General features: G+C 47.5%; 2 protein-coding genes across 3 annotated transcripts in view; one reads left to right on the forward strand and one right to left on the reverse strand.

Annotated features, from left to right (window-relative positions):
• The window catches only part of ALDH18A1 (aldehyde dehydrogenase 18 family member A1), a 948333-nt gene that overhangs the window by 317954 nt on the left and 612518 nt on the right, over nt 1–17861 (forward strand). The window lies entirely within an intron of this gene.
• The window catches only part of DNMBP (dynamin binding protein), a 226898-nt gene that overhangs the window by 94747 nt on the left and 114290 nt on the right, over nt 1–17861 (reverse strand). For both annotated transcript variants that reach the window (XM_030202924.1, XM_030202923.1), the window contains one exon: nt 8466–10496. In XM_030202924.1, coding sequence (XP_030058784.1) covers nt 8466–10496 — 2031 coding nt within the window. The remainder of the gene's footprint in view (nt 1–8465; nt 10497–17861) is intronic.

The following is a 17861-nucleotide window of genomic DNA, read 5'->3' on the forward strand; positions in this document are numbered from 1 at the left end:
GAGTAATTCTTACAACAAAAGATGTTAGCAGATAAGCACTATTCGGTTCATCCAGTCTGCCTATTTGTGCCTACTTACAGCATTAAATTATCATTTGATTGGCAAATTTTACATAGAGAAAAATAAAATGGTTCAAAGACCATTACAGATTAAAAAGAAATAATGGGTTACACAAAATCCAACAATATAACATAAAAAAATCTTATTAAAAAACACAGTAAAACTAAAGATATTAATGGGTCTCAACCGATTATTGATTTTCTACTATAAAGGAAATGTACAAAAGCAAAGCGTATCTATATTTCTCCAGTTATTTAGATTATAAGCAATGTCAATAATTATATCTTATTTTTAGTGTGCTCATATTTATAACACCTGTAGGACTAACACTAACCTCAAAGGTCTCTCTTTGTCCTTTTATTATTAATCACTGCATACTGTTAAACTGTAATACTGATTTTCTTCAAATTATTACTTTTTTCTTTTACTTTTTTTAATCTTAAAATCTATACAGCAAAATCAATTGACTTATCTTGAGTATTGTTCTTGGGTCCCAACACGGATCATGTTTTCTCAAGGCACCCAACCAAACAATTTCTTCCATTTTAACAGGCCTTGAGAAAGCGACAGCAAAACATGGCCCATGTCGGGACACAAGAACAACACTCAAGATAAGTCAATTGATTTTGCTGTATAGATTTTAAAATTTAAAAAAGTAAAAGTAATAATGACCCTCACAGACCTTTGATCTGATATGGTACGACAGTTCTTGTGAATTAAACATAAACATGCCCTGCAGCCACAAAAACCCTAACAGGTGCAGATCATAACTAGCACTTTTCTCCATGGAAAGTTATCATACCAATATATATATATATATATATATATATATATATATATATTGTGACAAGGCTACAGCCCAGAGGTACAAAATGAAACAACAAAATCCTGAACTACGAATCCCAGAATGCATTGGCCGTCCCAGCAAAGGGAGCCCAGGGATAGACAAGATGGGTACATACCAACTCTGACCACAAGAGGGAGGGAGAAGGAAGAAGCCCAGTTCCCTGGCTCCGTAATCAATACATGATGCCTCCCACCTGTAGAGGGAAGGGTGGGGTGAGAAGCAGGTGGAGGAGGGGGTTAAGGCTGCTGAGCAAGAAGCAGAAGGAGGATGGAATGGGAGCTGGAGCGCCCTGAGGAAGGTAGCACCTAAAGGGGGAAAGGTAAAATTATGTATAATCATACCTGATAATTTTCTTTCCATTAATCATAGCTGATCAATCCATAGACTGGTGGGTTGTGTCCATCTACCAGCAGGTGGAGATAGAGAGCAAACTTTTGCCTCCCTATATGTGGTCATGTGCTGCCGGAAACTCCTCAGTATGTCGATATCAAAGCTCCATCTGCAGGACTCAGCACTTAGAGAATTACACCCACAAAGGGACACTCTGCCCAGCTCACCACCGCCGAAACGGGGGAGGGGAATTAACCCAGCTCATCCCCACACAAGTGGGGGAGGGGAATTAACCCAGCTCATCCCCACACAAGTGGGGGAGGGGAATCCGTCCAGCTCATCCCCGTGGAGCGGGGGAGGGACACCACACCCGCCGATGCGGGGGGATCTGGCTTATCCTGCAACCGCAACCGCGGGAGGAGCTGACTGACCCTAGCACCGCTGAAGCGGGAGGGGTACAAAACTGCCCTACAACCGCACGAAGCGGGAGGGAGTGCCGGCAGAATTTATTTCTCAATCCAGCCCCGTAAAACGGAGGGGAGAGGAATGCAGCAGCTCACTGTAACACAAACTCGTCTCAACTCTTGAAGAATCCAAGTGAAAAAACTTGAACCCGAAGTCTTCCTGAAGTAACTGAAGACTAAACTTGAACCTGAAATGCAACCAGAATAGAAACCATACAGATATCTGGGCGGGGCTATGGATTGATCAGCTATGATTAATGGAAAGAAAATTATCAGGTATGATTATACATAATTTTACCTTCCATATCATCAAGCTGATCAATCCATAGACTGGTGGGATGTACCGAAGCAGTACTCACCCAGGGCGGGACATAGAAATCCCTGAACTCAACACTGAAGCTCCACACCGGGCCTCCGCCCGTGCCGCCACAGTCAAGCGGTAATGCTTGGAGAATGTATGGGCCGATGCCCAAGTTGCCGCCTTGCATATCTCTTCCAAGGAGACGGACCCGGCCTCTGCCATCGAGGCCGCCTGAGCTCTAGTGGAGTGAGCCTTCAGCTGAATAGGCGGCACCTTCCCCGCGGCCACATAAGCCGCGGCAATGACTTCCTTGACCCATCTTGCCACTGGAGGCTTAGCAGCCTGCAGACCCTTACGAGGACCTGCCAACAGGACAAACAGATGATCCGATTTCCGGAAATCATTGGTCACTTCCAAGTATCTGATGATGACTCGTCTCACATCCAGATATTTAAGAGCAGAGTACTCCTCTGGGTAGTCCTCCCTACGAAAGGAAGGGAGACAGAGCTGCTGATTCACATGGAAGCGAGAAACAATCTTGGGCAGGAAGGAAGGCACTGTGCAAATAGTCACTCCTGCCTCAGTGAACTGCAGAAAAGACTCTCGACATGAGAGTGCCTGGAGCTCGGAAACTCTTCTGGCTGAAGGATAGCCACCAAAAAGACTGCTTTCAACGTCAGGTCTTTCAGAGATGCCCTCAACAAGGGTTCAAAAGGCGGCTTCTGTAATGCTCTGAGCACCAGGTTAAAATTCCACGCAGGCACCATTGAGTGCAGAGGAGGGCGCAGGTGCTTAACTCCCTTGAGAAAACGCACCACATCTGGCTACGAAGCCAGGGAAGCACCCTTCAGGCGGTCCCTGAAGCAAGCCAGGGCCGCTACCTGGACTTAAAGGGAACTGAGCGACAGGCCTTTCTCCAGACCTTCTTGCAGGAATGCCAACACTGAAGAAATTGGAGCAGTGAATGAAGAAAATGAGCCTGCTTCGCCACGCTGCAAAGGTACGCCAAACCCTGGCGTAAGCAGTAAAAGTAGAGCGCTTCCTCGCTCTCAGCATAGTGGCGATGACCTTGTCTGAGAAGTCCTTCTTCCTCAGACGCTGCCGCTCAATAGCCAGGCCGTAAGCCCAAAGGGGGAGGGATCCTCCATCACCACGGGACCCTGATGTAACAGACCCTGCTCCACTGGCAGCCCCACCAGGATTATCCAGCCCGGATGCTTTGCCAATCGGTCTAGCACCCTGCCCAACATGGGCCAGGGCGGGAACACATAGAGAAGCTCTTGTGTTGGCCACTGTTAGAGGAGAGCATCGACTCCCAGAGATCGAGGGTCCCGTCCTCTGCTGAAAAAACGCGGCACTTGGCAACTGGCCGATGACGCCAATAGATCTAGGCTCGGCTGGCCCCAGCGCTTCGTGATATCCAAGAACGCCTGAGCCGATAACTGCCACTCTCCGGGATCCAAGGTATGGCGACTGAGAAAGTCCGCCTTGACATTCATGACTCCGGCAATGTGGGCTGCTGACAGCTGCTCCAGGCTCGCTACCGCCCACTGGCATAGATTCACGGCTGCCTTGGCTAGAGGGGCGCTCTTGGTACCTCCCTGGCGGTTGACATAGACCACAGCCGTGGCATTGTCCAACAGGACCCATACTGGCTTCAACGCCAGTACCGGGATGAACTCCAAAAACGCCAACCGAATGGCTCTGAGTTCCAGGAGGTTGATAGACCACTTTGCCTCTGCAGGAGACCAGAGCCCCTGCGCTGTCCTTCCCAAGAAGAGGGCTCCCCAGCCCGACAAAGAGGCGTCCGTCGTGACGACAATCCACTCCGGGGTCACCAGAGACATTCCTGCAGACAACTTGTCTGTCTGCGTCCACCAGCTCAGCGCCTTGCGCACTGCTGGGTCCAAGGGAAGGCGCACAGCATAATCCTCCGACATCGGAGTCCAGCGCAGCAGCAGAGATTGTCGAAGTGGTCTCATATGAGCCCTGGCCCAGGGCACTACATCCATCGTGGCCGACATAGAGCCCAACAGCTGCACATAGTCCCAAGTCCGAATAGGAGAGGCTACTAGGAACTAGTCCACCTGAGCCTGAAGCTTGACAATCCAATTGTCTGGCAGGAACACTCTGCCCACTTGGGTGTCGAATCGAACTCCCAGATGCTCCAGGGACTGAGTCGGGCGCAGCTGGCTTTTCTCCCAGTTGATGATCCACCTCAGGGAGCTCGAAAGAGCAACCACCCGGTTCACAGCTTTGCCGCACTCTGCATAAGAGGGGCTTGGATCAACCAGTCGTCCAGATAAGAATGGACTTGAACTCCTTCCTTCCACAGGAAGGCCGCGATGACCACCATTACTTTGGAGAAGGTCCGCGGAGCAGTAGCCAACCCGAACGGGAGGGCTCTGAACTGGAAGTATCGACCAGTACTGCAAAACGCAAAAAGCGTTGATGAGGAGGCCAGATGGGAATATGCAAGTACGCGTCCTTGAAGTCCAAGGATGCCAGGAACTCTCCTGCCTTCACTGCCGCTATAACAGAGCGGAGGGTCTCCATGCGAAAGTGCCGAACTTTCAAGGCCCAATGGACCCCTTGAGGTCGAGGATAGGCCGTACAGAACCTCCTTTCTTTGGAATCACAAAGAAAAAGGAGTAACGTCCCTTGCCAGGCTGATTCTCTGGCACCGGAACGACCGCCCCCAGGTGGAACAGATTGTCCAAGGTCTGCTGCACTGCCACAGCTTTGACCGGAGACTTGCAGGGAGAGAGTACAAACCCGTCTTTTAAGGGTCGGCAGAACTCTAGCTTGTAGCCGTCTCTGATGACTTCCAGCACTCAAGCGTCTGAAGTTATTGTGGTCCACTCGCCCATCAACGAGGACAGCCGTCCTCCAATCTGCACTGAGGCGTGGACCAAGGCCCCGTCATTGGGTACGAGACCCTGGGGGAGGACCGGAGGGAGCACCTCCGGGACGGCGGTCTCTGCGAAAGGAATGCTGCTTGGGGGAGAAGTTCCTCTTGAAGGAAGAGAGGGCAGAGGAGCCCGACCTGCCCGGGCGGTACCGACGGGCTTCCTGAGCCCGTCCTCTGGAGGTACCAGGGCGAGTACTAGCCCGAGCCCTGACCTCTGGTAACTTCTTGCCCTTAGACGTGCCGAGATCGGACACGATTTTGTGCAGCTCGACCCCAAAGAGCAGCTTGCCTTTAAAAGGCAATCTAGCCAGGCGGGATTTAGAGGCATGGTCAGCAGACCAATGTTTCAGCCAAAGCCACCGCCGCGCAGAGATTGTCTGAGCCATGCCTTTAGCTGAGGCTCTCAAGACATCATACAGCAAGTCTGCCAAATAGGCTAAGCCCGATTCCAGGGCCGGCCAAACAGCCCTCAAGGAATGATCCGAGGGGGAAGCCCGCTGCACCATAGTCAGGCACGCCCTGGCCACATAGGAGCCGCAAACTGAGGCCTGCAAACTTAAAGCAGCCGCCTCAAAGGACGACCTTAAGGCCGCCTCCAATCCTCTGTCTTGGGCGTCCTTTAGGGCCGTGCCACCTTCCACTGGTAACGCCGTTTTCTTAGTCACCGCAGTGATTAAAGAATCCACGGTAGGCCACAGAAAGGCCTCACGTTCACCTTCAGGCAAAGGATAGCGGCGGGACATAGCCCTAGCCACTTTAAGGCTCGCTTCCGGGACATCCCATTGAGCCGAAATTAAGGAGTGCATGGCATCATGCATGTGGAAGGTTCTAGGCGGGCGCTTCGTCCCCAGCATAATGGCAGAGCCAACAGGGGCTGAGGGAGAGACGTCCTCTGGAGAGGAAATCTTCAAAATGCCCATGGCCTGCACTAACAGGTTGGGCAAAACCTCTGAGCTAAAGAGCCGCTGCAGAGGGGTCATCCGCTCCATCCGAGCGGGGATCCGTCTCCTCCAAGGAATCCGCAAAGGACCGTTGGGAGACCTCAGACACGCTGCCCTCATCTACATCGGAGGAGACAAAGTCCTCCTCCGCTCCGAGCTGTAACGAACTGGTGTCCCAGTGAGTAGCTGCAATGAACGTTTAAATAAACGTCGAAATAAACGCCTTTAAGGACGTTTAAAATTTTTTTTTTTTTTTTTTTTTTAAACGGAGCCAGCGGGAGGGGGGAGAAAAGGAGGGACCTGGCACCACCAGGTTTGCACTTGCTCAAAAGAGCCCTCAACCCCAGGCACTCAACAAAACCTAAAAATTAGGCTTGGAGGCCTAGCCAGAGTTGCTGCTGTGTGACCACCACCTGCTGAGATAGAGAACATACTGGGGAGTTTCCGGCAGCACATGACCACATATAGGGAGGCAAAAGTTTGCTCTCTATCTCCACCTGCTGGTAGATGGACACAACCCACCAGTCTATGGATTGATCAGCTTGATGATATGGAAGCTATGTGTTTAAAAGTTTTGATTTAAAACCTGTTGTAAGGAAGAAGCCTGTTTTGATTTGAACTGTTTGCTGTGGGGGAAGGGCAGAGGATTGGAAGAGTTATAAGCCTGGTTCCCCAGCTGCTCCTGTTTGTTGTGTAAGAACTGTGGGAGCTGGAAACCCTGGTTGGATTGCTGGGTGAGGGGCAGCACTACCCTGCCTGGGGCAGCCCTAACCCCAGGGCTGGACTGAAGCTTTTGTTTGTAACTTGGAAACAAAAATAAAAAGAAAAGAATATTTGAAAGTATCTGCTGGTGGCAATTTGTGGGGCTTGGATTAATTCTGGGGAGGAGACTTCCTTCCTCTCCCTACTGGCGCAGCGGTCCCGTTTACAATATACATACATACATACATACATACATACACACACACATACATTCTGATTCTCATGTCATCCGAGTAATAGCAACATAAATCTCTCCACTACAAAGGCACATTGTGAAATATTACAAAACCTGAAAAAATCCTAACAGAATACATATAGCAAACCTAGCATACAACAGTAGCACTAATTTCTATAAGTCAAACAATATGAACACTCCCTAACAATGGGCAGCACTACACAGCACCCTAGAACACCAATACACCTACTACTGCTAAAACAGAACAAGTGGTGCTGCTACAGAGTTCTTCACAAAACTACATACAAACAGAATACCACACCTCAGTCACATGCAGAACACAGACAAACCCTCACCAAATACAGAATAAGGGAACTATGAACTCTGAGAAGTCAAACTAGGCATGTGCCATAACATAAGAGAAATAAAAACAGAAATATGCTTCCTCTTGTACTGAAGGAAAATACTAAAACATCTGTGATGCATATTTCCCAAAGCAAACATATTCCACATAATAAAATTCAAAGTAAAACTTTTTTACTACCTTTGTTGTCTAGGCAATTTATTTTTTTCCAAGCATGTTGGTCCCAGTTTCTATTTTCTGCTTGTCTGTCTTCTACTCTCTTTCCAGTGGGTGCTGTCCATTTGTCCTTTCTCCACTTTCCTCCCATCTTCTTCCGTTCCCTCAATACATCCATCTATGATGTTTCCTTTCTCCCTTTTCTCTCTGCCCACTCCAAATTTCACCCTCTCACTCTTCAGTTCTCCACCTATATTTCACTTACTTATCAACTTTCCATCTCCTTCTCTCACCCTGTAGCTCTCCTGTCTCACTCCTTCCCTGGCCCTTTCTCTTTCACCCATTCCCCATTACTACACTTCTACACTCTGTACTCACCATATTCCTCTCACTCAGTTCCTTGAAAATCTCTATAGTCTCTCCCACATAGTTCCACCATGCCAAGCATTTCCCCTCCCACTTCCTTCCTACACCCTTGTAGCCCAGTATCTCCTCTTTCTTTCTCCATCCATACTTCTAGCATAGCATCTCCTGTCCTTCCCCCCCATCCCTCTCCCTGTCTTCCACCTCTGTGGCCCAGCAATTCCCTGCCCTTTTCCCCTTCCTCTCCATCCCTATGGTCCAGCAACTCCTTGTCCCACTCTCCCCCCCCCCAAAAAAAAAAAAATGCAGTTTAAATGTTCAGCAGGGCAGCAGCTCAGAAGAGAGAGCAGTTGCAGGAAACCCAGCCTGGTGGCAGGAGATGTGGCTATGCTACACAAATCCTGATACCCTGCTCTTTTCCAGGTTGTGCAGGCAGTAAACCAATTCTTTTGTGTTCTGAACCTGGACTCAGCTAGCCTGTTGTCTCAAGGGCTTCACTGAAGGCCCAAAACTCCAGTTGACTGTGCCCATTATCACAATCCTACTTTAGGCAAAATACACGGGTTTCATTGAAGTACCTTGGAAATGAGAAAATATTTATTAATAATTTGAATATTAGCTCCAGACCCCAAAGGCGGCCAAATAGAATAAAGAAAAAGTATATCAATGTGTAAACATGATAATAAAACAACTTCTTGTCATGCTCCCAGCAACTAATTAAACAGTTTTAGGCCAGCACCAAAAAATTATTATTTGTCACCAAAGTCCTTTTACTACTAGTTTTCTCTTACCTCTCAGCTGCTGAAGCTCCATGTTGAGGCTTTCAATGCTACAGTCACAGAACTGCAAATTCTCCAGGGTCTCTTCTCTTGATACCTCATCTTGTGATTCTTCAAGCATCAAGTTCAGCTCCTCTCGGGTCTTGCTGTAAACCTCCAGGTCTCGTTCCACCTCTTCTATTCTTGACAATAAAAAGGGCCATTGAGACATTTCATCTTTATGCTGAGCCAAAAGTTCTCCTGTAGTGGCCTGAGCCTCCTCATCCAAGAGTCCCTGAATGGGAGAGTTCCTATGTGAAGAGGCCAGCTTTGGCTGAGGTTTTGGAGATGTGCTCCTCCTCCTTTGGTGAGGAGGGAGTGGAGCTGGCCTAGAAGGATGAACTGAAAAAGAAGACATTCTCTGAACAGATGTAGATTTTTGACTACCACTATCGGACAAATGTGGAGGGGTGTTTCCTTTAGCGTTGGGTCGAGGAGGTGGAGGCCTCAAAATTTTTCTCCTTTCTGGTAATTTCTGCTGCGTGGTATACTGAGGGGATCCTCGAACAATATCCATTTCAGAGCTGTAGTCAAGGATAGAAAAATGTCTTGAAACTTTCTTGTTCTGTTCTGCCTTTGGACTGGAGATACTCTTCTCAAACTGAACAAGCTGCTCAGACAGCTTGGAATCAAGATCAAGGACTAACTCATCTGATCCAGATGTCCTTTTGCCAGGCCATGTACCTAGACCTTCATGTGAGCCACTTAAGCTGAGAGAACGCACTTTTGATTTCTGTCTTTGATCTTCTGCCCAATTGGCCAGGTCCTGGCAGAAGAAAATCCCCTCACTGGTCTGATGATCTCCAGATTCCTCCAACAAACTGCAATGACTCTCCTTAGTTTTCACTTTAGAAGGTGATGGCTTGGATGGCCTTGGCTTCTGCACACCATTAGCACCATTTTTGCCTTTTCCTTCTGCTGAAGGAATATCAGGCTGCTCTATACTATCAGAAGAAGCAGACTGCACTGTTCTTAGGTCTGGCTGTATTTCTTTAGAATTACAGTATTCTTTACTTTGCTTTGGACGTGGAGGTAGCCGAGGTCGTGGTGAAACACCATTTATTGTCTTTGCATTTTCATTTTTCAAGAAATAAGATGTGTCTTTGGAAAAGGAGTTATGTTCAGTTCCTGGGCTTATCAGTTGTCCTTGCGAGATATTCAAACCCCTGGAAACAGGTATGCCATTTATTTGTCCAGTATGTACTGGATCATGTGACCATTTTTGTGGACTCTTGGGAGCATTAGTCTGTAAAGAAGAGTCCTTCATAGAATTAGATAGGTCTTTCTGGGTGTTCATACTTGTCTTCAACAGTAGCTCTGCAGTTGTCTTCTCCATACTTGGAACAGAACTCTCCAGTTTCACAAACCTGTGAGGAAATATTCCCTTTTTTCCATGCACTTTTCCTTCCAGCCAACCATCTTCCAAGGTGCTGATAATTTGAATCCTATCTCCAATATCAAAATCAAGTTCTGTTGGCTCAAGGGCCTCAAACTTGTAGAGAGCAACTCCATATGTTCCTGATGGATCTTCTTCCCGGTCTTGTTCTTCCCTTTTTAACTCTTCTTTCTCTCCTTCTGTGAGAAAGGAAGGTTCATCCGTCATACTGGTATTATCATAATTATCAGAAAATTCAGGTTCCAATGTGCAGTCTGTCGCTCTCAAAGGTGTCAAAAGTTCCACAAAGCCTTCAGGAAAAATGCCCCTTTTGGCCTTTAACTCTCCTTCAAACCATCCAGGTTCTGGGACCCTGATAATAGTGATAATATCCCCCTCCCTGAAATCCAACTCTTCTTCCAGTTGTGCAGAGAGGCACATCAGTGCCCTGGCCTGACCCAGGGCATAGCTGGGAAGCTCCAAGATTGTGTTCTGAGAAAGCTGGCGACTCCTGGATGACAGACAGAACTCCCGAACACATGAGGTAGGGAAAAACCCTTTTGATCCCCAGCAACTTCTGCCTTGCAGCCAGCTGGATCCCAGATTCCCTTCCAGGACCACCAGATCTCCTAGATGAAAAGAAAGGAACAATTAGTGAATGCTACCAATTGCAACATTTAACAGGTGCCTCAAGCCCCTTTCCCAGCCTTGTGACTTTGGTGTCTTCCAGTATAATATATCACAAAGACAACACTGACCAGCACCAGATCCAGAACCGGGAAAAGTCCTTGCTAATAAGTCCTTTCTGTACTTTGCAATATTATTGTACTGTGATTACAGCTATTATTTTTCCCTTTTGTTTTTAACATTCTGAGAGCAATTTTCAAAGCTTGTCCCCTACTAAAGATTCCATCCCTTCCTACCCTCACTGCAGGTAAAAATAGCTACCCTGCTGGGTACATGGCACTGGTTCTTTTCCTGTGCCAGAAAAGAAGCAGACACACAGGGAGAGAAAGTTCAAGCTGGACTTTCATTTTGAAACCTCATGTGCACAGAAATTTCTGCAGGTATAACTGTACACATATGCTGGTATACTGACCATGGGCGTTTCCCTTTGAAAAAGTGCTTGCAGGTCCTGCACTGAATCTAAAAACTGCCCCACTTTGACGTCATATGTACCAATTGTCATGCCAATCAAGCTTCTTGAATCTGAATTTGAAGAAGGAAAGCTGAAAGGCATTTCTGGGATTCTTTATAATCCAGCATAAAAATACACGTGCATATATGAAACACATGGTAATAAATATGTGCAAATTCAACCTGCTTTAGTGTGTGCTCCAGGACCCAAAATCTACATCTATGGCTATTTCTCAAATGGGAAAAGGAGAAGCAGGGACATCTGCTGGCTGAATGCTTTAAGTGCAACCATTTGGTATAGGAGTTGTGTACTGAGAAGGGCCTCACCTGACCCAGAGAATTTTACTTCCTCATTTCAACACAGTACTAATTATTCACAGTACAGCAGAATTTCTCAAGACCTAACCCTACTGCTAGAAGCAATTCATAATTTTGTCACGTATAGCTCTTTTAAGATACAGTTTGTCAAATGCAAATTTTGCTAAATTTTAACATGCTAGCAACATATTTTATTCTGTCTTACACATACAGCACCTCAAATCTACTGAGCTTCACCAGCAGCTATGTTTCCTGGTTGACTATGAGGCATATGTTCAAAGCACTTAGCCTTCCAAAGTTCCATAGAAACCTATGGAACTCTGGAAGGCTAAGTACTTTGAAAATATGCCTCTATATAACATTTGATAAAATGTCTGTCTATGACCAGTTGCTCAGCAGCAGTGCTATGTGGAAGGAAGAGTAACCTAACGGTTAGTGCAGTGGGCTTTGATCCTAGCAACCTGGGTTTGATTCCTACTGCAGCTCCTTGTGACCTTTGGGCAAGTCACTTAACCTTCCACTGCATCAAGTAAAAAAAAAAAAAAGTATATCCAGTAGCACTATAGAAAAACCTCAGCTCCGAGGACAACTGAATTTAAGTTCTTAGATCACTTATTACATACAGCTCCTGTTTGGAAAGGGGCTACTGTTCGGGAGGGGGAAGGAGGCAGAGCCTGGATCAGAGGCCACTGTGCTGATTTTTGGTTTTGGGTGAAACTGGGTGATGAACTTCAGTCACAAATTCGGTTTTGGCCTAAACAGAAAAAGCAGTTTTGGTTGGCTTAATTCTTTGGAAGGAAGGAAAATCCCTGCTGCTGCTCAACAGTGACATCTACTGGCAAGTTAAGAGCACACTTGTACCAAGCTCTATTGAGCAGTGTTTCTCAACCAGTGGCCTTTGTACCCTAGAGGTATATGAGCCATGAGTGCAGAGTATATGAAAGATCATGCATGCAGGGGGGAACAAATATTCTATGTACTGCTCACTCTTCAGCTACCGAGGAGTTTCTCTTTTTCCTATCAGCCTCCACTTCTGAAGAGGGAATGGCACATTTCTAGGGCACCAGCCCTGGGGCAGAACAACAGGTAAGAATAGGAAAGGAATCAGCTTCACTGTAGGACGATTGGCAGACAGGGCAGTAGTGCTCCATGCTACTTGTTCTGTGATCCATAGGGACTTGGAGCATCCAGAGTACTACTGATCTCCTCAGCTACACCTTCTCTCTAATGAGCAACAGGAAGAGGAGTGGGATCACTGGGATCAGCATCAGTGTATATGCTCTGAGTATCTATAGCCTGTGCTCTGGGAGCAGAAAACAAGTAGCGCGGAGAGCTACTGCTCCAGTCCGCCGATCACCACACAATGAAGCCAACTCCTTTTTGCCCCTTTTTGTTGCCTTCAGGTTCTACCTCAGGGCCTAAGCTGCTCCATTTGCATATGGGGGGACTGAAAGAGATGTGAGGATACAGATAAGACAGGAAAGAGGGAAAGGGAGAGTGATGTGAAACCATTCAATAAGCATGATGAAGAGGAAGGTGGATATGAGAAAGAGAGAGCTGGTAAAGGAAGAGAGATGAGGAAAGGAAATAGGAAAGGAGGAGGAAAAAAGAGTGATGAGAAGAAAGGGTGAACAGAACACAGCTGGATTAAAGCATAGGCAAATTAGGCAACTTCCTAGGGCCAGAGGTTTAGAGGGGATTTGGCAGATGGGTTCAGGACTCAGGAAGTGAGGATTGTCAACTATCTGGATTTGTTTAGGATTCTACACATTCTAAATTACCTGTCTCGAAACCAGAAGGATGGCTAAAGAGTTTGGATATTTTTCAGAGTTTGGCCTCTAGAACTCTCCAATGTTCCCCTCTTCCAGTTCAGAGATGTGGTAGGATCCAGCCAGTGGGAAGGCTGCAGTAGTTACAGGAAGAAGGGGTTGAATCAAGGAGGTAGCATTGAGAACAGGAGACAGCATGATCCTATCTCGCCCATTATGTGGGATGAAGCAAGGAGGTTTTATGACAGGAGATGGCATGAGCCTATGTGGCCCATTCTGTGGGCTGAAGCTTGTGGGCAGAGCTTGACGCCATACTGTGTGACCCCAAAAGTTCACAGATGTATTGAAAACAATAAACTTGTAAGGTTTATGACTGCCTATGTGTGGTTTTTATTTTTTAATTTGAAAGATTCCCTTACATAACACAAGGGGTCTTTTTTAAACCTCTGGGGGGTCCTGGGGCATGAGCTGCGGTCTGCGGATGCTCCGGAGTGGCAGACTTGTTTTTGCTGCCAAGGGAGGCTCGATTTTTGTAGGAGGCAGCTTTAAGAGAGGCCCCGGCTGTGCCAGAGCCTCAGGGCGAGTTGTGTGGACCCCTCCCACCCTCCCCTGAGGTTTAAAAAAAACAACCCTTGGTTACATATGGGAAGCTTTCAAATTAATAAAAAAGCTGTGAAATAAAAAAAAATACATAGGCAGTCATAAACCTCACAAGTGTTCTGTTCTGAGGTAATGAGCCCTTGGGCCTCAGCGCAGACAGATCACCCCTAAGTTCTATGAAGGGAGGCAACAGCAGGGAGCTGGCATGGCTGGAACTCTAGAACCTGACCAGGTAGGATCTCAAGTGCAAGTCTCTGGCAGGGGCGAGGAACAAGGCTCAGCTCTGGCAGAGGCCAGGAACAAGGCTTGGCTTGACAGGAACCAGGAACAAGGCTCAGCTTGACAGGAACCAGGAGCAAGATTCGGCTTATAAGAACCAGTAACAAGAGTAGGGCTCTCAGGAGCAAGCCCCTACAGAACAGAGTTCATAGGAGCAGGGCTCACAGGAGCAAGAACCTCAGGAATAGAGTTTGAAGGAGCAGGGCTATCAGGAACAGGGTTCGCAGGAACAAGACATTCAGGAACAAGGCTCTCAAGGGTTGCAAAGGCACTGGAAGCGGGGCAGAGTTTCCCCGATGATGCCCAGGCATGCCTCTCCTCTGATGTACTGCTCTCTGCTGTGAACCAGGAATTGATTATGCGCACACTCCCCAGGGGCACGGTGTGTGCAGATACAGAAGGACATCGCATCTGCGAGTTCATAGGATTGATGCCAGTACCACGTCGGAACATGCGCCAGACCTGCAGAAGTCACAGTAGGGTCATGACAGTATCCTACTACTACTACTAATCATTTCTATAGCGCTACTAGACGTATGCAGCGCTGTATATATTATATACAGGTACTTTCTCTGTCACTAGGGGGCTCACAATCTAAGGGTTTTTTTGGTACCTGGGGCAATGGAGGATTAAGTGACTTGCCCAAGGTCACAAAGAGCTGCAGTGGGAATCGAACCCAGGTTGCCAGGATCAAAGCCCACTGCACTAACCACTAGGCTACTCCTCCACACTCACAGTATCCCTGCCTCTACGGCCCCTCCTGCCCGGGACTTGGGTTTGGGCTTGTGAGGAAACAGGCGCTGGAACCTTCGAAGTAGGACTGGAGCAAGGACAAGAGTTGCAGGTTCTCAGGAGTTATCCTCAGGACCAAAACCTTTCCAGGCAATAAGGTATTGTAACTTGCTTCGCACTCTTTGGGAATCTAATTGTTCTAGACCTCGTATTCCTTCTCAGGATCAGTTTCAACCAGTAATGGAGTGGGGCACATTGTGGCTGACCTCCTTAATACCAGTGGTTTCAGCAAGGTTTCAGGTTGCATTTATTTGATTGATCGCCTAAGGCAATGCCATCAAAGAGATTTACATACATTAAAATCTCTAAGTTATATCAAAATACAGTGTATCGGGAAAATTACAATATAAACAGAAGAGAACAGGGAGGAGTAAACCAAATACAGATACATGGAAGATGCTGTGGATTTGAAGGTTAATAGGAAGCTTTAGCTGGTATGTTAAAGGACCAATCTGGCAAATCACTGGATATGGTTCGATGAAGCAAGGAGCAAACTGAGCTGAGGGTGTCTTAAGTCGTAGGTTTTGGGTGGAGAGCTATACCAGGTCCCCTATCTGGAAATGGGGCGCCAGGCATCTTCTCCTGTCAGTTTGTCGCTTGGTCCTCTTGGTTGCCTGGAGTAAGAGCTCCTGGGTGGTCTTCCATATCTGGGAGAAGGAAGTAATAGCTTCTTCAGCGGCAGGGACATCTGCAACCACTGGTACAGGCATGGGTACCCACAGGTGTTGTCCGTAGGCAATCCAGAAGGGGGAAGCCCTGGTGGACAAGCTTCCATGGTTATTAGGCAAAACTCTGCCCATGGTAACAGCTGTGCCAAGTCATCTTGAAGCTTGGAAATGTAAGCTCGCAGAAAGGCTTTCAGACTTTGGTTGGTTCTCTGTTTGCTTGTTGGACAGGGGGTGATAGCCTGAAGAGAAATCCAGTTTTACTTGGAGGAAGCAATTTAGACCGCCAAATTTTGAGGTGATCTGCACCCCTCGATCCAATACAATGGATTCGGGCAAGCCTTGCAGCCAGAAGATCTCCTTGGAAAAGAGTTGAGCCAATATAGGCGCCTTGGGTAACCCAGCCAAAGGCATGGCCATTTTTAAGAATCAGTCCACTACCACCCAGATGGTGGTGTGACTCTTAGAGGGGGGAAGATCTGTAATAAAGTCCATGGCAATGTGTGCTCAAGGTTTTTTGGAAATAGGCAGAGGATGCAGGAGACCCCAGGGACAAGCATGTGAAGGTTTCTGATGAGCACACACAAGACAGGCAGATACAAAATCCTTTATGTCTTTTTGGAGAGAGGGCCACCAATAAGCTTGGGAAATAAGTTCCATAGTGTGTCGTATTCTACTACTACTACTACTACTACTTAACATTTCTAGAGCGCTACTAGGGTTACGCAGCGCTGTACAATTTAACAAAGAGAGACAGTCCCTGCTCAAAGAGCTTACAATCTAATAGACAAGTGAACGGTCGGTCCGATAGGGGCAGTCAAATTCCAGGGTGACCGGCTGCCTTTGAATCATGTCTCCACTTGAGGACTGTCTCCCACAGTTGTCTAGCGACAAAAGTCTTCCTTGGGGGTACAGTTAAGACAGTGGCTGTGAGGATGCATGCTAGATCGATGACATGTTGGGGTTCGGGCTGCTCCTCACCTGTTTCTATAGAGCGTGACAGGGCATCTGCTTTAATGCTCTTCTCTGCTGGGCAGAACTGTAGCTGGAAGTCAAAATGTGAAAAGAATAAGGACCACTGGGCTTGTCGGGGTTTCAGCCGGCGAGCCTCTTGGAGATATAGTAGATTTTTGAGGTCCATTAGTACGATGAAAGGGAACTTGGCTCCCTCAAGTAAGAGGTGCCACTCCTCTAGTGCTAATTTTATGGTCAACATCTCTTCATCTCCGATAATATAATTTCTGTCAGCCAGAGAGAATTTCCTTGAGGAAAAAGGCACAAGGAAGCAGTTTTCCACTGACACAGGGCTAGGATAGGATGGCGTCGGTCTCAGATGCAGAAGCGTCAACCTCCACAAAGAACCTTTTCTCAAGGTCTGGATGCCAAAGGATCAGAGCGGTTGTAAAGGCCTGCTTAAGGCAGTCAAACGTGTCTATAGCCTCAGATGGCCAATCCTGGGTGTTTGCCTCCCTCTGCATAAGAGCAGTCAAAGGCACTGCAATGTTAGAGTAACCCAATATGAATTGCCAATAATAATTGGTGAAACCCAAGAACTTCTGGTCAGGGCCACTCGAGAATAGCGGATAGCTTGGCTGAGTCCATTTGTAGCCCCTGGTCCGAAATGTATCCCAGGAATGGTAGCCTGGTGTGCTTGAAGATCATTTTTCCAATTTGGCATATAGTTGATTCTGCCACAGATGGTGAAGCACCAGCTTGACATGCCATCTATGCTGTTCAAACGATCAGGAAAAGATCAGGATGTCATCCTGGTAAAGGAGTACAGAACTGTACAGCAGGTCCCAAAAGATGTCATTAATAAAATTCTGAAAGACAGCAGAAGCATTTACAAGGCCAAAGGGCATGACCAGATACTCGTGAAGGGGCATTTTCGAATGGGGCCGGCCATCTCTAAGAGCACCCATCTCCGAGGACGGCGCTGCGAAGGGGTGGGGCCAACCGTATTTTCGAACGAGATGGCTGGCCATCTTTCGTTTCGATAATATGGTTGGGGCCGGCCAAATGTCAGAGATGGCCGGGTTTGAGATGGCCGGCCTCGGTTTTTGCCCATAATGGAAACCGAGGCTGGCCATCTCAAACCCGGCCAAATCCAAGGCATTTGGTCGTGGGAGGAGCCAGCATTTGTAGTGCACTGGTCCCCCTGACATGCCAGGACACCAACTGGGCACCCTAGGGGGCACTTCTAAAAATTAAAATAAAAATTTAAAATAGCTCCCAGGTGCATAGTTCCCTTACCTTGTGTGCTGAGCCCCCCAAATCCCCCCAAAACCCACTTCCCACAACTCTACACCATTACCATAGCCCTTATGGGTGAAGGGGGGGGCACCTACATGTGGGTACAGTGGGTTTTGGGGGGGTTTGGAGGGATCGCATTTACTACCACAAGTGTAACAGGTAGGGGGGGGGGGGATGGGCC

Source organism: Microcaecilia unicolor, chromosome 5, assembly GCF_901765095.1.
Source record: "Microcaecilia unicolor chromosome 5, aMicUni1.1, whole genome shotgun sequence".
Lineage (NCBI taxonomy): Eukaryota > Metazoa > Chordata > Amphibia > Gymnophiona > Siphonopidae > Microcaecilia > Microcaecilia unicolor.